Here is a 27,524-nt window from a genome sequence, read left to right on the forward strand (position 1 = left end):
GGACAAACTACGTTTTGCAAAAACAATGCCGTACTCATATTCACCCGAAGGTGTCAGCAAAAAGCTTTCGGTAGAGGAGGAGTTGATGTAAAGATTCTGACATGGTTACAACGTGTTGGACTTCGCCGGTGATCGCCTAAAAAAATCAGTCTCAAAAGAAATTAGGACTCAGTACAAATTTGTGAAATGTTACTATTTACAAAATATTTTATTTTGTTCTATGCTCATTTTGGAAAGGTTGGATATTTGTCTGTTTTTAGCTATTTGAAATAGATGGCATTTTCTCTCCTCCGGGGCAGTAATCGGCGCTCGCGGAGTAACAAAACATGCGGACCCACCCAGTGAACATTTCTATGGCAACGTGGGAGCTTCATTGAGAAGGATCATGGGAAGTGATTCTGGAGTTGTTGAAGCAGAGGGAAATTCGAAATAATGTAATATTACTCTGTAAAAACAATGAGTTGTCGGCCAAACTGTTGCGTTAGTTGTAAGTATGAATGGCATTCCAATTAATGAAGGGGTTCACAATGTGATAACACAGTTTGTTATGTGACAGTACCGTTTTAGCCAACCGGCTAACCTACGCTAGGCTAGCAGCAAACGCTAACGTTAGCAGCAAACTATTTACATGTGACATTAATTTTTTACACTTAGAATCTCAGCACTGATATGAAGCATGAATAGAAAACAGACAGCCGTCTTTGGATACAATACTGCTCTTAAATGCCTGCCTCCTTCAAAACCCTGGACTCTTGCTATCATAGATTATGTTGACCGTCTACTGATAGTTATTGGCCAGTGATGAAAACCGGATGGAGCTGCAGTTGGAGGTTGTGTTGTCGTCTTGCATTAAACGGAAGAAACCATGGCCGCGGTTCTGTTGGTTGGGTTTGGTGAGGATTATCCCCGATGGTGTTTAGTTATCTAGCATTTCACATTATCATGTCGGGTAAACACATTGAGTGACTACCATCCTTATCCATAGGAGAAGGAGTCGGTCTTCTTACTGGACGACAGGCGGATAAGCGAGATCAACATGATCTCTGGTCGCACTAGGAAGAAGACGCCCAAACTCCAACCCTTACTCCCCAGGGTGGTAACCATGGCTGCATCTCAGAGTGGTGAGCCCTCAGTGGCTAGTAACAAGAATGGGTTTTACCCTTTGAAGTCACTTGAAGTCACTTCAAGTGTGTTTTCAATCTATTGACACTCCTCACTGACTGTTAGTTAACTATGTGCTACTGTTTAAACTGTGCACTTTGGATCCTTGATCTTGTGCTTTCTATATGCACTATTTGCACTGTTGTGAATTCATCGTATCCTTCTGCTGCTTGGCTATTTTCAGGCACGTGGCTTGCAGGGCTGCTAGTGTCAGGAGAGATGTTTCTATGGAGCAGGGACAAAGATTCCTTGAAGACGGTTTCAGCTGTCCCCGAAGTATCTCAGATGATTTCCGCTGCTCATGGTTTGTATTTGGACCATTAAGAGTCCTGCTATACAACCCTAGCTTCTGACTGAGAACTGTGTCCCAGTCATCCAACCCAGGTCCATGGACTAATAAAGTATTATCTTTATCTGTATGTCTGTGTGTATATATGCCTTTGTGTTTGTCTGTACTCTGCGTGTGTGTGTTATGTCTGAATGTCTATGTCTGTATGTCTATGTGTGTATGTCTGTGCGTATATTTGCCTTTGTGTGTATGTCTATGTGATGTGTGTGTGTGTGTATGTCTGTGTGTATATTTGCCTTTGTGTGTATGTCTATGTGATGTCTGTGTGTGTGTGTGTGTGTATGTGTGTGTTTTCACAGGGTGCCGCGCCCGCCTGTCCCTCCTGGTGTCTGGGGATGGGATGCGTGTTCTCCTGGTGAGCCCAGCGGGACAGGTGTTCCTCTGGGAGGGTGTGGACGTGCGTGACCTGGCGGGGCTGAGGGATGGCCCTGCCCGGGGCCTCTGGGCTCACATCCAACCCCCCGAGGACTGGAGGGCTCCCTCTCCCCAGGACAAGGATATGTCCCAGCACAGTGTCTTCGTCAGGACTGATGTGAGGATAATAAAACTGGGAAGAACAGGGCGAGTCAGGTGGCTGAAAGGTTAGGGAATCGGGCAAGTAATCAGAAGGTTGCCGGTTCGATTCACGGCCGTGCAAAATGACGTTGTGTTCTTAGGCAAGGCACTTCACCCTACTTGCTTCGGGGGAATGTCCCTGCACTTAATGTAAGTCGCTCTGGATAAGAGCGTCTGCTAAATGTAAGAAAACAGTGTCTCTGTCATGACACTATCTGAAACAATTGTCTTGTGACACTGTGAAACACTGTAGTGAAACTATCTGAAACACTTGTCTTGTGACACTGTGAAACACTCCAGATCGACCCCCCTCAACCTGTGCTTGAAACGTTCTGTGCTCCACAGGCTTTGGGGGATGCGTGCTTGTCGGCGTTTGTTTTCAGCGACGGAGATAAACTGAGTGTTACTTTTCTGAAGATCCAGTGGGAGGAAGGCCAGAGTGGCAGAGTCGGGTCAGCATCCTGGGATTCTAGTCACCGTTCTTTTCTACATTTCTGTTCTTATATGACACTAGAACAGGGGTGGACAACCTTGGTCCTCAGGGACCCCCTGTCCTGCATGTTCTAGATGCTTTCCTGCTCCAGCACACCCTGATTCAAATACATAGAAACATCTAGAACATGCAGGACAGCGGCTCTCGAGGACCAGGGTTGGCCATCCCTGCACTATAAGAGGAATTTGGACGCTGAGATCTTTTATTGTGTTGTTACGACACTAGAAAAACTGTCAAAGCACAACAACAACAACAACAACAAAATATATATAAGAAACAAGTTTCTCACTTTATTTAATTAGCATGTATAGGTGAATATGATGTTTCTGCTCTGGGTTTTAGTTCTGTGGGATACAGTGTGCGCTGGGCCACCAAGACATACCCCATGTCCACTCTCAGCCCGCCCTGCCGGCCGGTGAAGTCCAGGGGGGCCCTGGTGTCAGCCTTCTCCCCCGACGGTCAGCTGTTATCCATAGTTCTAAACCAGAGAGACCCCAGGGTGAGTGTCTCTGCAGATGACATGATTAAATAACGTGTTCACCTAGCAGACACTTTCATCCAAGACGTACAGTATAGGGGGGATTCGAATCTTGAACCTCTTGATATGCGGTCAAATGCTGTAACTGCCGAGCTGTACCCACCTGTCTGCTTCAGTGCCTGAGCCTTTAGGATCCAGGAAGGTGTAACGCCACAGTCCCAGTAGATGATGGTCCATGTTTGTGTCTCTGCAGGCTACACAGGTGCTCTTCGTTAGCACGCAGAACTTTGTGAGCGTGTCCAAAGGACTGGGGGGCTGCGGCAGCAAGAAACTAACCATCCCCTCGAAATACGTGAGGTACAGAATGAATGAATGAATGAATGAATGAGGAAACAAAGGAATAAGTAGACTACAAGTGAATGAGGGAATTGATTACTATATTAATGAGGGAGTGAATGAATACAATAATTAATGGTATAAATTAAGTAAGGATTGAATGAATAAAATAACAAATGAATAAATTAATGACATCAAAGATTATAATAATGATATAATTACTTAATAAATACTTTAATATTTTAATACACACATTTAAAAAATAATGAACAAATAAAATAACAGAAATTAATTAGGAAATCTATGAATGAATAATGTGTACAATCAAATTAATTGGTTTAATTTCATGAAAGATCACATTTGATAGTTTAATGCTTTTTGACATGAGACAAGTATTATCTGGTACCTTGAATGTATTAACACATCAGTGTACTAAAAAGCTGAAGAAAAAAAAGTCAGAAAACACAAACCTGTACAGCTTTAGGAAATATTTTGATAATCTAGACAAAACTTAGCTATTGAGCATAGTGTTCAATTCTTCCCAGACTGGCAAAAATGAATGAACCCGTACAGTGTTTAGTCCCAGGAGGTTCAGCGCACCACACAAGCTCTTCAGACTTCTTGGCTCATTTCACTTTCCCCCTCTACGTCCTCCGCAACAGACCTCTTTATAACCCCCATGTCCACAGCCCCCATGTCCTCTGCCTCAGCCTGGCTCTGCCTCGGCTCTGCCTCAGCCTGGCCCTGCCTCGACTCTGCCTCAGCCTGGCTCTGCCTCGGCTCTGCCTCTGCCTCAGCCTGGCCCTGCCCCGACTCTGCCTCAGCCTGGCTCTGCCTCGACTCTGCCTCAGCCTGGCCCTGCCTCAGTTTCTCCTCCTGGTCCAGGCGTTGGTAGTTGAAGTAGTTCATGATGAAAAGGAAAATACCTGGCAGGAGCATGGTGACACCGCAAGCATAGTACATGTACTTGTAGTCCATGAAGATGTCCACCAGTGTTCCTGCAGTCCAAACAGACATTACTTACAGTAGCTCATAGATCATTCTGGTAATAAATGACACAGTTCATGTATTTCAACAACGTGTTTACAAGGATAAAAAAAACAAATTCACTCACCGGAGATTGGAGGGCCGAGAAGAATAGGGCCACACTCGATGATGGTGACAAGTCCGACCGCGCTGGAGAACCTCCGTGCTCCAATTAGATCGTTCAGCACCTCAAACATCAGGCTGCACACCATGCCAAACGCCACACCAAAGAAGACGGCGTAGACAACCAGACCAGCGTATCCAGTCGACAGAGGACACAGAAGGTGGCACACGCCGTTGGACGCCACAGCAAAGCTGAACAAGTACTGGATCCTGGGCCTAATCCACTTGGTGTTGGCTATCAGACCAGTGCCTGGCCTGGCAAACATGTCTGCCAGGGCAAAAATGGAGAGCAGAAAAGCTGCTGAGTACTCGTCAGTCCCTCTGTGTTTGGCATACGGGGCCAGGAAAACCACGGGCGCGAAGAAGCCAAAAAACATGAACACATTACCCACCAGGTAGATGAGGAAACCTCTGTGTTTGAAGACAGAGAGATCTATAAACGAGCTCATTTCATTGGCACAGGCTCTCTTCTGTGGCTCTATGTGTTCACCACGCAGGCTTGGGGTTGGTGGGCTGTCTCCTGAACCCTTCTCTGGTGTTGCCCCCTCAGAGATAGCTGAGGATGTGGTACTTGGTTTCTTCTTTGTGTTGATGGGTCTCATCAGAGCGCCAGCGACACAGCAGTTCAGGAGAAGGGCTCCCAGAATGAGGAAACTTCCCCTCCAGCCAAAACGGTCAGACAGGAACTGGTTGAGTGGAGCTAGAGCAGAGAGGAAAACTGGGCTACCGGCCATGGCTAGCCCATTTGCCATCGGCCTTTTAATCAAGAAGTACTTTCCTATGATGGCAAGGGAGGGCTGGAGGTTGAAAGCAAGGCCAAATCCTGAGAAGAGATAGGATTATGTCATCAACCAATCATCAGAGCTCTCACTGGCTGACTGATTTAGATTGTGCTTACCAGGATTCAGTGTGTGAACAAAAAAAAAACACAGTACATACCTCCAATTACTCCAACACACAAATACAGATGCATTATAGACCGGCTGAAGGAAGCAGTTGTCATAGCAATCCCGACCATAAGGCCACCAACCATGACCACAGGTCTGCTGCCGTAGCGGTTCACCAGTATACTGCTCACAGGACCTGCAGAAGTGCGATATTACATTCACATCCAGTTACCATAATGAAGCATATTCAACTTCAATAAGAACATGCATCTGTAGGTTTGATAGTCATCCAGCTCATACAGCAGTATCCCATCTGGAACTTACCTCCTGCGTACATAGCAGCCAGCATAATTGAGGACATCCATGCTATCTCACTGTAGGACACAGAAAAGTATTCCCGAATGTCCTTAAAGTAGATTGTGAGGGACTTGGGGAGAGCATATGAGAATCCAATAGAGATGAAAGCAGCTAAGACCACAGCCCAGCCCCAGCCTCCATCTGGAGGGGGGGATCCCAGGCTGGTGCTGGTCGCAGGGGCCATGGTGCCTCCGAAGCTCTATCTGTGGGACCAGTACATTTACATTTATTCATTTAGTAGATGCTTTTATCCAAAGCGTCTTCCAAGAGAGAGCTTTACAAAGTGCATAGGTCACTGATAATAACAACAAGATAGCCCCAAAGCATTGCGGGTAGCCAAAACAAGAAGCACACATTGCGAACAACCAAAAAATAAGTGCCAAAGGGAGGAACCATAAGAGCATGTAGTTAAGCAAGTTACAATTACAAGTACAAGTAGATATGAAAGTCTTTTCGACTCAACAGTAAGGGTATTTTATGAATGTCAAGCCGTTGTATGCACAAGCTGCCATGAGAAAAATAAAATAAAACAGGAATTTAAGTATCTTACCTTTTTCAGTGCCTGAAAATGGTACAGGCTACAGTCTGAAACTGATCACTTCTGCATGACTACCCTGCTTTCACAGAGACAGTCTGATGGTTTCCATAGGAACACATGGGTTTTGACTGACCTCTGGCCATGTTCAGAAGCAATCATGATCACCCTATCACTTTTAGGGTTGGTTGTAAGGCTCAGCTCAAATAGTAGGGGGAAGAGCCACCGACCCAACCAGTTTTCTTCCAGTCCCTAATGGCTGGTTGTTAAAAATGCCATCTGGTACCATGGTTTATCTCGAATTGTGTAGAGAAACTTAAGATCAGTAAGAACTGCCTTTAAATATAAGTGGGCCAGCTTGATTTGATCCTTAAGAAATTACTGTCGCAACATGGACCGGTGGGGTGTTCAATACATTCAATACAATCCATTCACTTAGGTTCGCTCGTGAAAGATCGAACATTTCGTGACAGGATTCTACAGCTTTAGCCCGCGTGTTTGCGAATGAGTTGTTGTTGTTGTCATATATAGCTTAATTCTATATATTTACAGTCATTCTTCCAGGGGGGGGCGGGAGATCGGTTTGGGGGGACGGGCCGCCCCTCTGGGCTGTGGACCCTGAACCTTACTAACACACGAGGGGGGCCGTATGTATGGAGGGTGTAGAGCGGCGCTCTGAGTGTCTTTATCGCCCCCTGCAGGTCGTACTGGGTGGGCAGTGTGAGCTGGTCTGCAGGGGGGCTCCTGCTGGCCTGCGTGCTGAAGAGAGGCTCCCTCCTCATGGTGGCCCGCCTGGGCGGCCTGCTCTCCCTGGCCACCTCCGGGTGCAACGTGGACTTCAGCCCGGCACATTTCCTACCCTTGCACCCACTGGTCACCTACAAGTACGAGAGTGACGTTCATGTTTTTCATGGAGTTGTCGTCCTCTGTACTCTGTCTATCTCTCTTCCAACATGGTTATTGTGTCGTTTCTACTTAACGTGCACGATTTCCATCTAATCTACGTGTCTTGATGTCTTTGTTCTGGTCACTGATCTCATGCCCCACTCCCCCCCCTCACTCCTCTCCTATCTTCCTCCCCCCCCCCCCCAGACCTCCGGTCTCCATGGGGACGAAGGACGCCTCTCTGTCCAGCTCCAGCATGTCGGCCCGGGACGTCCTGAGACAGCGGTTCTCAGTGACGTGGCACCCCCGCCTGCCCTACCTCATCGTGTCAGACGGGTACATGGCCACGGTCCTGAGGACCGCGGAGAAGCCCTCGTCTGCAGCCCTGCTCAGGGCCTGGCTGCAGGACACCAGCCACAGCCTGGAGAGAGCCAGCGCCGCCCTGGAGCACACTCAGGTGAGGGGACGGGGCGGGGGCGCCGCGAGGGAGGGAAGGAGCAGGGGGAGAGGGTTTGGGATGGGTGGCAGGGAGAGAGGGAGGAGGTGGAGAGGGTTTGGGATGGGTGGGGGCAGGGAGGGAGGAGGTGGAGAGGGTTTGGGATGGGTGGGGGCAGGGAGGGAGGAGGTGGAGAGGGTTTGAGATGGGTGGGGGCAGGGAGGGAGGAGGTGGAGAGGGTTTGAGATGGGTGGCAGGGAGAGAGGGAGGAGGTGGAGAGGGTTTGGGATGGGTGGGGGCAGGGAGGCAGGAGGTGGAGAGGGTTTGGGATGGGTGGAGGGAGGAGGGGGAGAAGGTTTGGGATGGGTGGAGGCAGGGAGGGAGTAAGGGGAGAGAGTTTGGGATGGGTGGAGGGAGGGAGGAGGTGGGACGGAGTCCATCTTAATCCATCTCTCTGTCTTCAGCCTCATGCCAGATCTTGGTTGGAGTCAGTGTCCTGTCTGAAGCTGAGCAGCAGCTTGGAGGAACTGAGACCCAGGACCTTATCAGTGTCTCCTGCCCCGGCCCAGGCCCTGGCCCCGGTCCCAGTCCCAGTCCCAGATACATCCACCTCTACCCTGCCTCTCTTCCTGCAGGACCAGGGCACCCTGGGAGACACCAGGGAGATGCTCCAGAGAGTCCAGGTCAGAGATCCGTGTTCTGGTGCTGTGGTTGGATGTGCTGCCGTTATAGCTGTGGACCTTTACCAACAGCCTGCATCTGCTCTGTTTCTCAGGCCATGTTTGAGGAGGACTCGGATACCGAGGGCCTTCCTGCTGGATCCCACGGACAGGATGGAGGTCGTCTGGAGTTTGCCTCCATGTTTGACACCCTCCACGCCCTCCCAGACAACCTGGTGGACCCCCACCCAGACCCAAACCCGAACTCCGAGTCTGCGGACTCTGAGTCTGCAGACTCTGACAGGAAAGCTCCCCCGGTCATGTCAGAGCTCCGCAGGGCCCAGGACAGCCTGCTGACGGCCTGGGCCCTGGGGCTGTCTCTAGGGGGCGCCCTGGAGGGCAGAGAGCGCCTCCTGAGGTATGCCGTCCGCTGCGCTGTCCGCTTTGCTGCGGTCCTCCGTCTCACCACCCACCCCGGCACGTACGCCAGCAAGAAAAAGAAGAAGAAGAAGAGGAAGGAGACTCCGTCGTTCTCCTCTCTCCTCCTCCGTCTCCTCAGAACTCTCCTCTCCTTCCTCCCCTGGGACGGCCTTGCTGCCGGCGGGCGGAGCTGCCTGGGATTAGTTGTGGAGCTCAGCCAACAGCTGGTCAGCCTGCTGCTCTCCCCGCCCCCTGGCTCGCGTCTGATTGGCCGGGCGGATGGCGGGCCCACCTCTCAGAGCTTATCCACAGCCGTACTCATGCTCCAGCTGGTCTCGGGCAGTCTGGACCACACCTACAGCCTGCAGCAGGAATCCTCCCACCTCCAGGGGGCGCCGGGCCAGCCTCCCTGGCCCACGGACGCCCACCGCGTGCCTTTGTTGCAGGACGAGGAACTAGGGATGCCCAAGCATATACAAGAAGCGCTCCCTATGCCCCAGAGACCCTCCAGCAGGTAGTAGCATTTCTACAGTGTTAACATTCAAACAGGGGGATTTGAACTTGAAACCCCCTCATCTGCAGGCAAACGCCTAAGCTGTCTAAGCTACACCTATCCCTGACTGGGATTATGAGAAGCTCCTTCACTGTTTTCATCTGTGGTTGTCTTGGTGTAGGTTGGTGGAGGTGTGGCGGTCAGTCTACAAGCTGACCCTGCAGTACTGGGAGGAGCTGAGGGGCGAGGGGCGGGAGGAGGAGCTTGATCGCGTGTCTGTCCTCCTGTCCCGCCTCCAGGCCTCTCTCCAGGGGCTAGGGGAGGGGCTGGGGGCCGGCCCCGCCCTCTTGACCCACACAGGTAACATCCGCCGACAGGCCCTACGGAGCAGCATGGAACGTACACAGATTGCTTCTGTGGTTTTTTTTCTGCATGTGGTCGGAATGTGCCTTTTCGTCCTGCGTTCCCAGGTGAGCGTCACTTCCTGTTTGGGTCGTACAGAGAGAGCGTGGATGTCTGGAGGGCTGAGCTGGAGGCGGTGAGAGAGAGAGGTGAGGTCTTACTCATCCATGACCTTAAAGTAGGAGAGAGAGAGGGGAGAGAGACAGGCGGGAGAGACAGAGAGGTTCACTGGTTACCTTATAGTGTCGTACAAAAAGGTAGCGGATCCCAAACTGACCTGGTCCTGTCCTGCAGGAGGTGGGCGTGCCGCCTTCGTGGAGACCCGGCTGTGTCTGGCTCTGCTGTACGGCCTGCTGTTCCGGTACCGCCTGAGAGAGGCCCAGGCCCTGGGGGACCGCATGGCTGCTGTGCTGCAGGCCCAGACGGAAGCTCCCCGGCCGGGCCGGACCCACAGAGAGGCCGCCTGTGCCGTGGTTCAGAGTCTGGGCAGGTTCATGGCCTCCTACTTCACCAACCAGCCCCTCCTGATCCTGCCCCCCCACAGCGTGGACGTCCTGCCCCCCCTCCACCTGCCCCACGGTACAAACACCCAGCTCCTCTCAGGTTCAGGACCGACCAAACACTGTTAAAACCACCACGCCTTCCTGATCCTTCATCTACCGCTGTACTGTACGGCGTGCGTTATTTCCTATGTCGTCTTGGATACAAGCGTCTCTTAAAGCAGGGGTTCCCAAACCATGGTCCTCAAGGACCCCCTGTCCTGCATGTTTTAGACGTTTCCCTGCTCCAACACACCTGATTCAAATGAATGGTCATAAGCAGGGAAACGTCTAAAACGTGCAGGACAGGGGGTCCCTGAGGACCACGGTTGGGAACCACTGTCATAAAGGACTCAAGGATGTGCCCTCCCTCCCTCCCCCCCTCCCCCCCTCCCTCCCCCCCAGGCCCTGGCGTGGGCCGCCTGGTGCCCCTGTGTCAGAAGCGCGTGGCGGGGGCGGTGCGGGCACAGCAGCTGTCGGAGGTGTGGACGGTGGGCTACGGCCAGGGCCTGCTCCTCCAGGGGGGGCTGCTGCCTGAGGTAGTGTGGCTGGCGCACCGGCTGGGGGACTGGAAGGCCGCTGTCTCCGTGGGTCTGGCCTACACCACCTACTGCAAGGAGCACAGCGACTTCACCAGGTGTGTGTGTGTGTGAGTGAGGCCTGGCCTTGGGCTGGGCCCCCATAACTAGAACATAAACGGAGATATCATCATTTTGAATGGGAGTGAATGGAAAAATCCCACTAGGATAGAAAAAACCAAACTGTGTTTGTGTGTCTTTGCTCTGCCAATCCACTCCCGTCACTCTTACCTCACCACCTTTGCTCATTGTGAACATTTTGTGAGTGTTTTTAAACAGTTTCTAATGGTAAGGGAAATCTTCTCAGTCTCAGGTGGAGAGAACTACATCTCCCAGCTGCCCTTGAGCCTGAGAGCATATTTCAGGATCAGTTGGAAGCTCTGCTGGGCCGGAAGGCTGGGGCAGAGGAGACCCGTGGAGACCAGGACACACACAGCAGCTTCACAGGTGTGACAGGAGGAGTGGCTTCTGCTTTGTAACGTGAAACCTTCAGCTGGGAGCTTCATCTCATACTAGTGTCCTTCCAACCTCCTCTCTCTCTCTCTCTCTCTCTCTCTCTCTCTCTCTCTCTCTCTCTCTCTCTCTCTCTCTCTCTCTCTCTCTCTCTCTCTCTCTCTCTCTCTCTCTCTCTCTCTCTCCTTCTCTCTCTCTCTCTCTCTCTCCTCTCTCTCTCTCTCTCTCTCTCTCTCTCTCTCTCTCTCTCTCTCTCTCCTTCTCTCTCTCTCTCTCTCCTCCTCTCTCTCCCTCTGCCAGACTCTCTGGAAGGGGAGGACGTGGAGCAGTTGCAGGCGTCTGTCCAGGAGCTCCTGAAGGCGTCCGTCATGGCGGGGGTGGACGTTCTGTCCCGGCCCCTGGTTGCCCTCCTGGAGGCAGCCAGAGACCTGGCCTCCTGCCTGCCTGCCCTGGTGCCCTCAGGGCTCTACCTGCCCGCCCCTCCCCTCTACTGCCCCCAGCCCACTGCCAACACGCAGGTACAGGGGGCAGGGACGCACAGAGGGACAGGGTCCAGTCAGACAGACCACTGCACGCTCTTGTATTCAAAAGATGTTTGTGTGTGTGTATATATATATTTAAATGTGTGTATTTGCGTGTGTATATGATGTGTGTGTGTGTGTGTGTGTTCACGGTGGCCCTCCCTCCCTCCCTCCCTCCCAGGACCCGTGGGGGACGCAGGAGGAGCGGGCGGAGGAGTGTTCCCGTCACGGCGTGTCCGGGGCTCTCCAGCAGGCCCTGCTGCTCCTGAGGGGGGCACGCTGCACCCGTCCTGCTGCCCAGTGGTACGTCAGCCACCTGCGGCGCTCACGCCACCTCCTGCACAAGGTACGCATGCACACACACACACACAAGGTACGCACACACACACAAGGTACACACACACACAAGGTATACACACACTCCACTGAGACCAGGCTGCTGTACAGAAAGCATCTCTTATATCTAACTATCTGACTATCTATAGCATATATCTAAGTGAGACAAGCTGACTAGAGGGCTGATTCCTCTGGTCTGTCCTCAGGTCCGGCTGAAATACTCCCAGCATCCTGCTGGTCGTCCTGGTGCTCCTCAGCCCGAGGCCCAGGCAGAGAGCTTCCCCGAGGGCCTGCTGAAGCTGCTGACCCGGGGGGGATTCTTCAAGCAGGGTTCTGGAGGAGACAGAGCCCTGGATCCTGTCACCACACAGACTATCAGTAAGAGACCCCTCTGCAAGGGCTACCAGTCAACCATCTAGTTCATATGCTCTTTAAATATTCATCAAAATGTTTTCATTTAGCAGACTTCCAAAATCCAAAGCAGCATACTGTTGCTATAGAATGTCAAGTCTTGTATGGACGTGTTTTTGAGTGTTGTTGTCGGGTCTGTGGCAGTATGTTTCAGAGAGCTGTGCGGTCTGTGCTGGATGCTGCATGTCAGAGACCAGCTCTCGCTCACATGCAGGAAGTACCAGGCCGCTAGGAACTGTGGGAAATACCCCAAGGTCCCTCAGGCACCTGCTGACTCTGAGGTGACAGCTTCCTGTGTGGAGGCTGACTCTGGGGTGACAGCTTCCTGTTTGGAGGCCCTGCGCTGGGCCCGCCGTTTCCTGCCCTTCTCCCGCTTCCTGAACGCTGAGGAGATCCTCCAGGACACCCTCCTCAGCTTGGTGTCTGAGCTGCCCCCTTCTGCCCTGGTACACCTCATCTCCCTCCCTCCTCCCTCACCCTCCTCCCCTCTCCTCCCTCCCTCACCTCCCCTCCCTCCTCTCCTCCCTCACCCTCCTCTTCTCCCCTCCTTCACCTCCCCTCCCTCCTCTCCTCCCTCACCCTCCTCCCTTCTCCTCCCTCCCTCACCTCCCCTCTCCTCCCCTCTCCTCCCTCCCTCACCTCAATTCACCTCCCTCACCTCCCCTCTCCTCCCCTCACCTCCCTCAGCTCCCCTCTCCTCTCCTCCCTCACTCTCCTCCCTCACCTCCCCTCTTTTCTCTCACCTCCCTCACCTCCCCTCTCTTCCCCTCTCTCCCCTCTCCTCCCTCACCTCCCCTCTCCTCCCCTCTCCTCCCTCACCCTCCTCACCTCCCTCCCTCCCTCACCCTCCTCTCCTCCCCCACCCTCCTCAGCCTGGTATCTGAGCTGCCCCCTTCTCCTCTCCACCTCACCCTCGTCTTCTTCCCTAAATGATCTTTCTAACTGTGTGGTTACTGTGTGGTTACTGTGTGGTTACTGTGTGGTTACTGTGTGGTACCCCTCACCCCACCCTCTTCTCCCAGGTGGCGGACACCTTGGCGGGGGCCTTCCCAGACGAGGAGGAGTCAGTCAGGGTTCCACTGAGGGAGAAGTACAGCTGTCTGCTGCAGAGGCTGAGGCACTGCACCGTCCCAGGTGACACCGTCACAGTAACACTGTCATAGTAACACTGTCACAGTAACACTGTCAAGTAACACTGTCACAGTAACACTGTCACACTGTCACACTGTCACAGTAACACTGTCACAGTAACACTGTAACACTGTTACAGTAACACTGTCACAGTAACACTGTCACAGTAACACTGTAACACCGTCACAGTAACACTGTCACACCGTCACAGTTACACCATCACAGTAACACCGTCATAGTAACACTGTAACACCGTCACAGTAACACTGTCATAGTAACACTGTAACACTGTCACAGTAACACTGTCAAGTAACACTGTAACGCCGTCACAGTAACACTGTCACAGTAACACTGTCAAGTAACACTGTAACACCGTCCCTGTAACACTGTCATAGTAACACTGTAACGCCGTCACTGCCTTCTAGCCTCGCAGCTGAGCGGTGTGGAGGAGGAGGAAGAGGGGGGGGAGATGATGACCATCCTGATCCGGGACAAGCTCCGACAGAGGAGGAAGCACCAGCGGCGTCTGGCCCGTCACCTGGCGCCCCCGGAGCTCCACCTGTGGGAGAAGGAGGAGGCGGAGGAGGAGCGGGGCCGCGCGGCCGCCCTGCTGGAGAGGTTCTCCCTGGGGGCCAGTCTCAGCACCAGCACCCTGACCGACTGTGGGCGCCCCCTGGTGTACAGCGATGGAGACACGGGGGAGAACACCTCCGAGGCCCTCTCTCCAGACCTGCAGAGGGCGGCTCGCAGGTAAAGCACGGACCAGTTCCGGTTTCTGATTTATTTGCCTTTTTCAAAAAGTAGTATGTATTAATCTTTTGAACCTTGTCGTCTGCAGTAAGAAAGTGAAGGTCCAGGCCAAAGCAGAAGTGCCTCGACGACGCGTTAGGAAGGCTGAGATCATCCAGGAAGAGACCCAGAGTGGAGACGTCCCAGGGCAGGACCCGGGGGCCCATGCCCAGCCCCGTGCCCCCTCGCTGGGCCTGCCCGTGGTCGGCACCTGGGAGTTTGAGCTGGAGGACGAGGAGTACCTGCGTTTCCTGGAGCTGTTCCTCTTCTACGTGCTGGAGAAGGACGGCCCCGGGGGCGGGGCGTCGGACAGGGACCCCCCCTTGCTCCGGGGCTTCTGCTCGGAGCTGAGGAAGACTGAGCTCCACTCGCTCACCTTCGACGTGCTGACCACGCTCCACCGGCACCGGCGCCAGCGAGACGGGCGCCGCGCCCCCGGGAGGGGCGAGGGAGCCGCCGGCCCCGTGTTCCAAGCGGGCCACTGCTACGCGGCCGCTACCGACCCCTCCCGGCCTCCTCCCTTGTCTCTCCGCGCCGACCCCCCCGTCTCCAGATCCAGCCTCTCTGCCCTGCCCCTCCCCGGGCTGAGGCCGGGCAAGCAGCTGGGTTTGTTTGGCCTCAGGCAGCAGGGCGGCCCAGCCCCGGAGCCCCAGGGAGGCCTCTCGGGCTCCGAGCCGTGCCCCAGTCCGAGCTCTCTTCCCTGGGAGCAGCTGTCCGAGAACTGGGCGTCTGGATCCCTGGTCCCCATGGAGGCTGTGGAGCTCCAGCAGGAGATGGACCCTAAACTGGAGGCCCAGTTCCCCAGGCTGGGGAGGCTGCTGGAGTGGATGGTGCGCTGGGCCGACAAGAGGGTCCTGCTCCGCCCGCCCGACAGGAAGAGGGAGTCGGAGGTGGTAGGGGGCGGAGGGGTGGTGATCCGGGTCAAAGCCTCGGCCCCCGCCGTCCTCACCGCCCTCAGCATGCTCCAGCTCAGATACGCCGTCGCCCTGCTGGCCGCGGACCACCACTACGCCCCTGCCCAGGGCCAGGAGAGGCTGTGGACTGTTTCCCCACTTGTGGAGCCTGAGGTGGGGGTGACGGTGGAGAGGGAGAGGGAGAGCAGTGTGGATACTGGCTACCCTGCCTCAGCTGGGACCCCCCTCACCCTGCCTGACCAGGAGCCCCGACATGAAGACCTCTCCTAGTAAGAAAGTTCTGTCTGTATCGTGTTCATTTACGGGATGTCTCTAGCTAGGTGGTGGAGCATTTGACCAGGGATCTAAATGATTCTAATTAATCGAATCCAATGAATCCATGGAACCCAGTGGATCCACAAGGAATCAAATGGATCTTATTGATCAGATGGATCTGATCTGTGTTCTGTAGTGGGTCCCAGACTGAGGGGGAGGAGCCAGCACCTTACCGGGAAACCTCACCACGCTATGACCAGGAGGCGATGACCTTTGACCTCGAGGAGAGAGGAGCGACCTTGCGACAGCCCTCACCAGATGACCTTACCTCTGAACGTGAAGGTAGACTCACCTGAGACTATCCACCTGTTACCTGACAGCCATTCCTTAGTTATATAGGGGGTTGATTATCCCAAGCAGAAAAAGAGTATTAAAATTTGATTAAATCTCACTTCTTTTTCTACACAATTGTAAGTTGTATAATCACATACTTATACGCTACTTTCATACATGCAAGTATGTTTGTTCTTATCTTTCGTAAGTAGTAGAAGTAAGATATCTTTCCGCTTGCATGTTCTGTAGATGGCAGTCCTGGGGAGGATGACTTCAGAGCGTCGCCCTCCGTCTACCCTCCCAGTGCCCAGCCGAACAGCCCCCCCCCCTCCTCCCTGCTCAGCACCCAGGACAGGGTAGGTCCGCCCGCCCCAGTCACACCCCCCTCCTCCCTGCTCAGCACCCAGGACAGGGTAGGTCCGCCCGCCCCAGTCACACCCCCTTCCTCCCTGCTCAGCACCCAGGACAGGGTAGGTCCGCCCGCCCCAGTCACACCCCCATTCCTCCCTGCTCAGCACCCAGGACAGGGTAGGTCCGCCCGCCCCAGTCACACCCCCCTCCTCCCTGCTCAGCACCCAGGACAGGGTAGGTCCGCCCGCCCCAGTCACACCCCCCTCCTCCCTGCTCAGCACCCAGGACAGGGTAGGTCCGCCCGCCCCAGTCACACCCCCCTCCTCCCTGCTCAGCACCCAGGACAGGGTAGGCCCGCCTGGGGCAAGGTCCTCTCAGGGTCTTCACCCTGTCTTCACCCTCGACCTGCAATCCTGTGTGTCCTTATAGTTCTACTTGTTCATATATTGGCTCTTGTGGATGCATGTCCTGAGTTCATGTGTTGACTAGATTCTGTCTGTTCTAGTGGTTTTGCTGGTTCATGTCTTGACCCTTGACCTGTGACCCTGTCGTGTTTCCTTCCAGGTTATGACGCTCGCAGACCTGCAGAGCGCCCGTAGAGAAGAAGCCAGCTCCAGCTCCCAGTGAGTTCTGCTCTGTCTGTAGAACATAGATGGAGAACGGGCCTCTCTCTCCTTTCACTGTGTGAAAAAATAGTTTGATACTGTAAGGTTTAAAAAAAGTTTTCCCAAAAAAGTTTCAAAAGGTTTAAAAAATATATTCCCCAAAAAGTTTTGAAAGAAAAGTTTCAAAAGGTTAACAAAATATTTTCCCAAATATGTTTTGAAAGGTTAAAAAAATGTTTTCAACACAAAGTTTTCCAAGATTGAAAAAAAAAAATCCTAAAAAGGTTTTGAAAGAAAAGTTTCAAAAGGTTAATTTCCCCAAAAAGTTTGGAAAGGTCGAAAAACAAAAAACAAACAAAAAAAGGTGAACAAAAGTTTCCCCAAAAAAGTTTTCCAAGGTTGATAAAACAAAGCCAGGGTGTTGTTTCCCCCCAGGAGACCCAGTTTACGCAGGTAGGCTTCAAACTCTCCAACTGGCGTGTCGCTACCATGGCGACGGTAAATAGAAACCGCAACAGTAGAATCTGAGAAGCCGGCCGTGAAGGGAAGACAGCGTTCACTCTGTTCTCAGGTTGCTGCGTGTAAAGTTCCTATTATATTTATACCAAAGTACCGTGTTGACCTCTGACCTCAAACCCCTCGCCTGTTGCAGAGATGAGGAGGTGGACAATCAGTCGAGCCTCGATAATCAGGATAGAGCGCCTTCTGATACTGATGGACAGACGTCAGCCAAGAGGTAGGTTTCAGTCTTTAAGCTGTCCGGAATTCAGCGCTTTCTATTCCTTGTTCAACAGGAAACCAGTTCAAAGCATAGCACATCTTTGGATAAAAGTGTCCAGCTGAATAAATTTATCTTAATTGTAAGTTTGGAAGTATACAATATCATAGTGTCTGCTCAACTGTAACCCCGGTAACTGGGTAACAACTGTACACTCTGCTCAACTGTAACAGTGAAGCTCCAGCACCAGGCTCCCCGCCCCAGCCCGACCAACACCCCCTCCCCATGACGGGGCCTCCGGCTGGGGCTCACACAGCCAGCTCTGCCCCTGGAGCTCCAGGCCTCCAGGGCGCCTCCACCTCTTCTGCCCTGCCTGCCCCCAGCCAGACTCCCCTCACCCAGGCAGACCCTGTGAGACAGCTGCTACAGGATGAGCTCTTTAAGCTGGTGCAGGTAACTGAGACATGGAGGATGGAGGGACACTGCTACTCGAATGATAAGAAGAGGGAATTTGACTGCAGATCACGTCCTAGAAGAAGAACACTTTCGGGGATCATTCAGTGACGTTCAGTGGTGCTTTTTTGTGTGTGTTTGTGTTTTCAGTTGCAGCAGGTCAACTTCATGAGTCTGATGCAGGTGGTGGGAGCCTCCTTCAACAACCTCCCTCAACTCCAGCAGATCAGCCTCCAGGCCCAGCCCAGCCTCCACCCCCCCCAGCCCAGCCTCCACCCCCCCCAGCCCAGCACGCTCCCCCCTCACCCACATCTCCTCCCCCCACGCCAACATCCCTCCTCCACCTCAACCACAAACTTCCGTTCCATTGACTGTATCTTATCAGACCTCCACACCCAACCCCCCAGACCACCCAGGCCCCCAGGGCTCCAGGCAGCCTCCTCCAGCCCCCTCCAGCCCCTCACATAGGGGGGAAACCCCCTCTGATCACCCCCCTGTCCGCAGGCACCTCCAGCCCTCCATGGATCCCCCTGTACCAATCTCCCACCTGTTGTCTGTCCAGCCTGGTCCAGGAGGAGGCTTCCAGGGGGAGGGAGCAGGGTGGATCCCCTCCTCCCAGGGGCTACTGACCACCGTGGACCCCCTGCCGAGGCCCGCCTCCAGCGCTTCCCTCTTCCCCCTCCACGGGGGTCGCAAATGGGACGACCCCGCCCCCGCCTCCGTTGTGACAGGACTGAAGCTGCTTCAGCTCCACCCCTCCCTGCTGTCCCTGCCGCCGCCCCCCCCTGCAGCCCCCGCACGGGAGGCCTGGGGGCCCCACCCTGGGGGGAGAGGCCAAGCGGGGCCCTCCCACCTCAACCTCAGCCTGTACGACCCCGTGACCCTGAGAAGGGCTCAGGAGGAGGAGGAGAGGAGGAGGAGGGGGAGAGGCGGAGGGGAGGAGAGAGATGCCACAGCTCCACCTAAGCACCTGAATCTGGACCAGTACTCCCACCAGACCCCTCTCCACCCTCCACCCAGAGGCACCCAGCCCCCAGAGCCCCACACCCAGCCCCCAGAGCACTCCAGGGGGGCCGAGCCCGCCCGCCGACTCCCGACACTCCCGCCCCACAGACCCCACTCTATCCACGGCCTTCCCCTGCTACACTGCCCCAACCCTGCCACACGCACCTCCATCAGCCTCCCTCACTTACCCCTCCCACTCCGCTCCACATCCCTGGCCCCCCCACCCCCCTCGGGCCCCCCCACCAGGCTCCAGCTGCTCCACAGAGACCCAGACCCCCCCGGCATGGTGGGTACTACCCTGCATACTAGTACTGAGTACTACTGTATTACTAATGCATCCTAATGTGCACAACTCCATAGGGCTGAATGAGACTGTTGTGTATTTCCTTGTGTGTGTATCAGATGGCTCCGCCAGGCGGTGGCCACCAGGCCAGCGTGGCCCGCCTCATCCCCCTGGAGGAGCTGACGAGCTGGGCCCAGGGCAGGGAGGGGCCTGGGGGGTCCAGGCTGCAGCTGCTCAGGGTTGACCCCCAGACTCAGGGCCCCGCCCCGGCTAGCACGCCCCCCCCCTCCACCTCCAGCAAGAGGTACGCAGATGCAGCTCTCTGGTTTATCCGTGGTTGTGTGTGTGCGTCTATCTGGCTGGAATCTTCATGGTTGGGTCGCCCCCCACCCACCCACACCCACGCACACACGCACCCACCCACCCACCCACACACACACACCCACGCACACTCACACACCCACCCACACACACCCACCCACACACACACACACACACACACACACCCCCAGATGTAACACCCTCCCGTGTGTGCTGCTCCCCAGGCAGGTGAGGAGAGAGCAGAGACGGAGGGAGGGCCAGGGGTCAAAGGTCAGCTTCAGACCCGGAAACTCCATCATCCCACCTCCACAGGTCAAATGACTCTCCATTGTGATTAATCATTCATTATTGGAAAAGAACTCAGGCAAGTTCTCGTTATGTGCTTTTGAGTGATTGCTTTATGCTTGTTTTTGTATGGCTTTGTCCTCCAGCACACAGAGGCCTCCCCTGCTGAGTCTGCAGGTGGGGAGGGCTTGGCCTTCCCATTAGGTGAGTGTCTGTCTGCCTGCCTGTCTGGCTTTCCATTTACATTGACGTTTTATTCATTTAGCAGATCTTTTAATGTGTGTGATGTGAAAGTAGTGCACATGAAAAGTACAGCAGAAAATACAGGATCAAGTGCATCGTTTTAACTGCGTTTGGTGGTCATGGATCCATCCATCCAGTCTTCGATATTCCCCCGAGGAGTCCCAGGCAGCCCAACACTCCTCCATGACCTTTCACCTGTCCCCCTCAGGGAGGTTTGACTCTGAGCTGAGCGGTCAGGGCCTGGTGACCAGGGCCTTGTCCACCACGGCAGAGCTCCACGCCTTCGCCTCCACCCACAAGAGGCCCCCGGGCAGCCAGGACGCAGGCACCAACACAGAGCCAGGTCAGAGCCGCTCCCCCACACACACACCACACACACCACACACACCACAAACACCACACACACCACACACACCACACACACACACCACACACACCACACTCACCACACACACACACCACACACACCACACTCACCACACACACACACACACACCACACACACACCACTCACCGCACACACCACACACCACACACACACACCACACACACACCACACACACACCACACACACCACACTCACCACACACACACCACACACACCACACACACACCACACACCGCACACACCACTCACCGCACACACCACACACCACACACACCACACACACCACACTCACCACACACACACCACACACACCACACACACCACACACACACCACACACACACCACACACACACCACACACACCACACTCACCACACACACACCACACACACCACACACACACCACACACACCACACTCACCACACACACCACACACACCACACTCACCACACACCACACACACCACACTCACCACACACACTCACTAATTGTGTGTTGCAGGTTCTCCTCCTTCCCTGGCTGATAAAGCTGTTTCTCCCGACTCCCCAGCAGTGGCTGTTGAAGGTGAGTGTATTATTTCATATTATTAAATGATGTCATACAAAGCTTTAAAAGTTCATTGTGTGTGTGAATGTGCATCTATTCATGTTGTGTGTGTGTTCTCTCCTGCTAGCAGTGGGCTCCGCTGCGGTTCTCCCCCCTGAGTTGTTCCTGAACCTGCGGTTCCCCAGAGAACCGGCAGACCAGGCTGCTGTGACGCCCCCGCAGTTCATCAACGTGATCGATCTGGAAGACTCTGTTGTCCTTAAGGAGTTTCCCTCTCGCCCCCAGCCCTCCCCTCCCACCTCCGCAGAGCTCCACCTCCTGGCTGCCTCCGTCACTAACTCCGCCCGGCCACAGCTGCCCACCGCCAGCACCAGCAGTGAAGACAAGGTGCCCCAAGGTTCACCAGGTAGGCAGGCCAACACTAGGCATGTACAGGTGTTTGTGTTTGACATTATTGTGGAGTGTTGATTAATCTACCAGTATTGGATCTGGATTGATTAATCTACCAGTATTGGATCTGGATTGATTAATCTACCAGTATTGGATCTGGATTGATTAATCTACCAGTATTGGATCTGGATTGATTAATCTACCAGTATTGGATCTGGATTGATTAATCTACCAGTATTGTACTATAACAGTTTTGTAGAGTATTGTTTAGTATACTCTCGACAAGGAACTTTGTCTCGTCTTCTGACTAGCTATATATTATTTCCCTCCAGACGTCTCAGTGTCCTCTCCTCCAGGGACCCCCTCCGAGCCCGGGGGAGACCCAGAGACGGTCACCCTGCCTCGGGGGAGGAGAGGCCGAGGTGGGGCCCTGGAGGCTTGGAGGCCCTCAGGGATCCAGGTCTCTGCCCACCTGTCTGAGATGGACGCCCAGCTGTCTGCCCTGCAGGACATCGCTGACCACATGGAGAGGGAGTTCTCCAACACCAGGCTGGTATGCTGCCGTCGCCACCAGGCATCTTAGGCTGTGTGTGGATGGTGTTTGTGTGGAGATCTCAAAGTGTGGGTCAGGACGTTTGTGTCTTTAAGTGTGACTGGCTATGAGTGTATGTGTGTCTCTGAGTGTGTGTGTGTGTTAGGATGTGTGTGTGTGTCTCTGGGTGTGTGTTAGGATGTGTGTGTGTGTCACTCGGTATGTTTGTGTGTTAGGATGTGTGTGTGTCTCTGAGTGGGTGTGTTAGGATGTGTGTGTGTGTAGGATGTGTGTGTGTCTCTAAACGTGTGTGACTCGTCCAGCTGGTGAAGACCATCGAGACCCTGGCTCCAGGCATGGCTCCAGGTGAAGAGAAGAGGACACACATGAACAAGACTGTCACTCTGCCCTTGTCACCTGAAGGTCAGCACGATGTCACTCTCACATAATCCCCCAAAGTCCCTAGTTTTACTGAAGTCCAACTAGATTGAAATATCTTTCTTTTTTTTTTTTATTCATCGCCAACATGACCTCACCTTGGACAGCAAATGTGTGTGTGTGTAGCCACACAGCATGCCAACGTATCTGTGTGTGTCTTTTCTCCTGGCACAGTGTGGAGACCTCGGCCTTCCCTGCCCTTTGTCACTCGCCCGTCAGGTCACCATGAAGAAGAGAGGGAGGAGGAGGAGGAAGGTCGAGATACTGAGCAAGTCAGTTCAGCTCCGGGGGGTCCCCATCTGCACCTCTCTCTTTCTTCTCCCCACGCTGCGGTCCGGAACACCTCCAGCCACCACATCCCCACAGGTACCCAGCAACACATGACTCATCTGCTCATCTGACATTCTAATGGACCATGACACTGACAGGGGAGAGAAAAAAATCCATTCTTATTATTTGCTTGTATGAAGCCACAATGACATCAGTGTAACCAAATCCCCGTGAGTTCTTCCCACCCCCCCCAACCCCTGGGCTGAGACAGGAAGCAGGAGCTGGCAGAGTTCCATCCCCACTTTCCTCATTTCCTGTTTACTTCCTGTTCATCTCCACTTACCTGCTCCCTGAAGCTATAACTCCCAGTGTTTCCTGTGACCACACACATTCCTCCCGCCCCCGCCCCCCCAGTCTGTTACCTGCCCTGAGAGGAAGTGGTGATTGGTATCAAGGAGGGGGTGGTTGAATGAGATCTCTCTGTGGTTGCAGGCCTGTGGCCTTACCCAGGTAGACCACACTCTGAGTCAACTGTGTGTGATGTCAATCAGGGTAGGGAGTGCTCCTCTCACACACACACACACACACACACACACTCACACACACACACACACATACTGTCACACACACACACCTGGGGCACAACACTTAGTTTTCACCTTGTTACTCAACACTCCTACACTGACACAGTAGCCCCTAGTAACCCTCACTGTGACAGCTGTAGCTAACTGCTTTAGTGGTTGATGTGACACAGAGAGACGAACATTCATTCTGTAATGCACACACACACATACACACGCACACGCACGCACACACACACTAGGCATCTGATCTGTTTGGACTAGTTCCAGGTAGGTACATAGACTGGAGTCAGAACAGGCTTGTTCTTGGCTAGTTCTCTTTCTCGGGGAACTGTGGGATCAACGTTTGTGTTTCTCCTGCAGATTCAACGTTAAACATGGCTGGATCATCCACAAGGTAAGTTGAACCAATTGCTGGAAAGTTCTGTGTTGGAGTTCTACTTGTCCTTGTGTTTTAAAAATGTGTCATTTGTTATCCCCCCCCCCCTCCCTTGTCTCTCTATCCTCTCCTCCCCTTGTCTCTCCATCCTCTCCTCCTGGCTTCTTCTGCCTCTCTTCCCCAGGTGGACTGACGAGGCGCTGGCTCTCAGTGGGCTGAGCGATGTGGCAGACATCCTGGGAGAGCTGGTGAGGGACGGAGCCATGTCCCCCTCGGCCCTGGGCCTGTCCTACAGCCAGGCTGCCCACCTGGGGAGGTACAGTGACACCAAACAAACACACCCTCTATCCCCCCCCCCCATACCTACACTTAGGGAGTCAGATGGCTGAGCGGTTAGGGAATCGGGCTATTAACCAAAAGGTTGCCGGTTTGATTCCTGGCTGCGGAAAATGACGTTGTGTCTTTGGGGCAAGGCTTTTCACCCTACTTGCCTTGGGGGGAATGTCCCTGTACTTACTGTAAGTCGCTCCGGATAAGAGCGTCTGCTAAATGTAAAATGTAAGCCTACACCCTGGTTCTGAGCTGTGACTGTGTGGTGCTTGGCAGCAGGCTGGACCAGCAGCAGAGCAGGAGGGCGGGGCAGCAGGGCGTGCGGGCGGAGGAGGAGAGGAGGGAGCTGAGGATGTGGATGAGGAGGAAGCAGAGGGAGAGGACGGTCGAGTACCACAGACAGAGGGAGGAGAAGAGAGAGAGGGAGCGCAAGCCTTTCAAACCCTCCGTCACTTCGGTGAGAATGCTCCGAAGACCTCTTAACATCATACACATAGGATGTTAACATGTGTTTAATATATATATATATAATATATATATATAATATATTTAACCACATTTTTAAGGACGGCAACTATGGTAGAATTGTTCTCAGTTCTCCATGTTGTTCCACAGAAGCCAACTTCCAAGGTCTTGGACATCAATAGGAAAAACAAGGAAGAGAAGGACAAGTATGTACAGTATACAGTGAACTGATACTTCCACCTATGTGTGATGGGCTTTTGTGTGTGCTTTCCTGTGTCTGGTTTTTCTATGTGTCTGTCCTCATTGGGCTGAATAAGGTGACTCCTTGTCATCACGGTGGTATAGTACCCGTGGGTCGACAGGCAGTGACAGAATGGAAGGCGGACTGAGCGTGTATTTGCTGATGGTGTGTGTATGTGTGTGTGTGTGTGTGTGTGTGTGTGTTTGCCCTCTCAGGGTTCTACTGATGGAACACCACCACCAGAGAGCCCAGGAAGCATGCTCCCTGATCACAGACCTCCTCACCACCCCTCTGACCCTGCCCGTGACCTCCGCACGACCTCTGGCCTCCCCGCGACCTCTCCCCTCTCAGGTCCCAAGCAGCACCCGAAACCCTAGGTACACCACCTCCAATGCTCCCCCTTTGTATTATAATTCATTTCATATTACTTTGATACAGTAGTATTTTCCACATTCCCTTGAGGGGTCATCTTGGTTGTGACCCGTTCCCAGGGGGCGGAGCTTGTCTGTAGCGTTGGAGAAGAGGAGGAACGCCTCGGCCCAGCTGGGTCGGACCCGCTCCCTGTCCTCCACCCGGCCGGCCCCGCGTGTCCAGGGGTCGTCTGGGGGTCGTCTGACCCTGAGCAGCAGGCTAGGCCTCCACCGCCCAGGTACGGAGAGACTCGCCTGCAGAAACGCCACCAAGCCCTCGCGACACTCACTCACTGCAGCATGTTTTCACTGGATGAGGGGTACATTTGTGTGCAGTTCCTATGTAGGAGGGTGTTGTGTATCTTCCTTGTTTGGACTCAAGAGTTGAGAGGTTATGTTTACATTTGATTCATTTATCAAGACGCTTTTATCCAAAACGATGTATATAGAAAGCACAGCAGCAGAGCAGTGCTCAGACAGTTCCTACATCTGACACTAAGTCAGTCGTCAAGGAAGAGTCTGTATTTGCTAGCCACATCGCACGTTATTTCACTGAGTGTGTATAGCAGCGCTGATGTTTGTGTCCTGGGCGTTAGCGAGCGTCTTGCCGAGGGACCGCCTGTCCCAGGTGACCCGGCGGGGCATGCTGTCTGAACATAGGAGCAAGACGAGCATCCACTCCGCCCCGCAGGGGGAAACCCTCACCACTGGACATGGTAGCCAGTACAATACTTTCAAAGACTGTATATGACTCTCAAAGCCTGTATGTCACTTTCAAAGCCTCTGCATCTCTTTCAAAGCATCTCTTTCAAAGCCTATACAACGCCTGTATGTGTCTTTCAAAGCCTGAGCATCTCTTTCAAAGCACCTGCATCTCTTTCAAAGCACCTGCATCTCTTTCAAAGCACCTGCATCTCTTTTAAAGCACGTACATCTCTTTCAAAGCCTGAATATCTCTTTCAAAGCACGTGAATTTGTTTCAAAGCACCTGCATCTCTTTCAAAGCATGTACATCTCTTTCAAAGCACCTGCATCTCTTTCAAAGCACATACATCTCTTTCAAAGCACCTGGACCATACCTGAACGTTCTTTGTGATAATTGGCGGAAATAACAACACGGTTCTTTGCCTCCTAGTGACAGAGCGGTGGAGAGAGCTGAGCCAGCCCCTTCCTGGCCGGAGGGGGGGTGGAGGGGCGAGGGAGAGGAGGGAGGAGACGGAGGACAGGGAGGTGGTGAGTCCGTGGGACCCCCCCCCGGAGATCCGCAGGCTCCTGGGTCTGGACGGCTCAGACCCCGGACAGGTGAGGATGCTCAGCATCTAGAACTCACAGCACAAGTCAACCATCAGTATCAGAATCTGGTTTTATTCGCCATGTAGGTTTACACAAACACAGAATTTACTGTGGCCGGAAGGTGCAAACAATAAACATATACGGATTCAATCAAAGTACAGTAGCTAAGTAGTCTAGCTAATCCTAGGAAGTAATCTACAAAATAAAACCATTTAAAATGTAAATTATAAAATATAAATACAAATATATATAAAAATAAGAACATGAGTATGAATGGGCAACAGTGCAAATGAGGTGGCTTGTATTGTGCACCAGGTGTCGGATGGACTGATCATAGATAATAGGTAAATGTTAGTGGGAGTCCTTGGCATTGTTCAAGCTACTCAAGAGGTTGAAGCTACTCAAGCTACATCACAAGTAGAAATAGTTGCAACAGTAGTTTGGTGGCTACAGTCAAGGGACGGTCTGTATTTACCAGGCGCGCGCTGCAAATTAACCACATCCTCAATTATTACAACAGGACTCATCATCATTAAGATGATCAGAAGGTAACTGACCTGTGGGGTTTAGGAACCAGAGGATAACTGACCTGTGGGGTTTAGGACCCAGAGGGTAACTGACCTGTGCTGCTGCTGTTGTTGTCAGAGTGTGGCAGGAGTGGCAGAGGACCGTGTGGGAGGAGCCAGAGGAGGAGCAGCCGGGCTGGAGACCCTGTCTGAGAGCACTGGCAGCATCCTCAGCAAGCTGGACTGGGCCGCCATCGAGAAGATCGTGGCTGGAGAGGGCTAGTCTGGGAGGGGGTCGTCTTGGAGCGGCACCAACGAGGAAGAGAGACTACAGAGCAAGATGGAGTAGGCGACCAATGCTTCTGTCACAGACACGGACTCTTGCCTAATAGGCCTGTGTGGTTGTGTGACTTCATTAATTCACCAGACTTGTTCTTTGTATTAATGCAGTCAGTTTGTGTGTGCTTCAGTCTGTGTGACAGATTGTGTAATTTATTATGTACAGGATTACAATAATTATCCTTTGCTCACTTCTCAAGATTTTTTAAATAAAGTTTGAATTTAGTTTTTATATTGTTTTTGTCTCACGTTTATTTGTACTGTTTTATAGTTTCAAAGAAGATTCTGCTTAAACA

At 53.3% G+C, this 27,524-nt stretch overlaps 2 protein-coding genes across 2 annotated transcripts; one reads left to right on the forward strand and one right to left on the reverse strand.

Annotated features, from left to right (window-relative positions):
* The first annotated feature begins 356 nt into the window (after positions 1-356).
* Positions 357-27,460, forward strand: cplane1 (ciliogenesis and planar polarity effector 1). The gene is made up of 50 exons (XM_084687048.1): positions 357-487; positions 765-893; positions 986-1,121; positions 1,346-1,465; positions 1,810-2,042; positions 2,411-2,517; positions 2,901-3,057; positions 3,290-3,393; positions 7,002-7,184; positions 7,393-7,642; positions 8,086-8,304; positions 8,397-9,214; positions 9,375-9,553; positions 9,664-9,744; positions 9,890-10,174; positions 10,540-10,771; positions 11,020-11,159; positions 11,466-11,683; positions 11,868-12,032; positions 12,229-12,400; positions 12,578-12,879; positions 13,456-13,567; positions 13,990-14,314; positions 14,403-15,536; positions 15,719-15,864; positions 16,105-16,211; positions 16,771-16,829; positions 17,464-17,547; positions 17,763-17,982; positions 18,133-18,255; positions 18,311-19,273; positions 19,390-19,574; positions 19,816-19,903; positions 20,023-20,080; positions 20,328-20,462; positions 21,010-21,072; positions 21,182-21,460; positions 21,777-21,997; positions 22,300-22,399; positions 22,589-22,780; positions 23,177-23,236; positions 23,629-23,662; positions 23,829-23,960; positions 24,251-24,431; positions 24,590-24,645; positions 24,896-25,057; positions 25,172-25,329; positions 25,687-25,806; positions 26,226-26,392; positions 27,029-27,460. Exons 2-50 carry the CDS (start codon positions 813-815, stop codon positions 27,170-27,172), a joined length of 9,990 nt encoding a protein of 3,329 aa, XP_084543174.1. The 5' UTR covers positions 357-487; positions 765-812; the 3' UTR covers positions 27,173-27,460.
* On the reverse strand, positions 3,985-5,949 carry LOC146236968 (monocarboxylate transporter 2-like). Its single transcript, XM_084686946.1, has 5 exons — positions 5,733-5,949; positions 5,461-5,604; positions 5,048-5,344; positions 4,487-4,999; positions 3,985-4,370 (listed from the first exon to the last, which is right to left on the reverse strand). The coding sequence occupies exons 1-5, from the start codon at positions 5,947-5,949 to the stop codon at positions 3,985-3,987; spliced, it is 1,557 nt and encodes a 518-aa protein (XP_084543072.1).
* Positions 27,461-27,524: the final 64 nt, after the last annotated feature.

Source organism: Hypomesus nipponensis, chromosome 22, assembly GCF_054491055.1.
Source record: "Hypomesus nipponensis isolate SF chromosome 22, ASM5449105v1, whole genome shotgun sequence".
Classification (NCBI taxonomy): Eukaryota; Metazoa; Chordata; class Actinopteri; order Osmeriformes; family Osmeridae; genus Hypomesus; species Hypomesus nipponensis.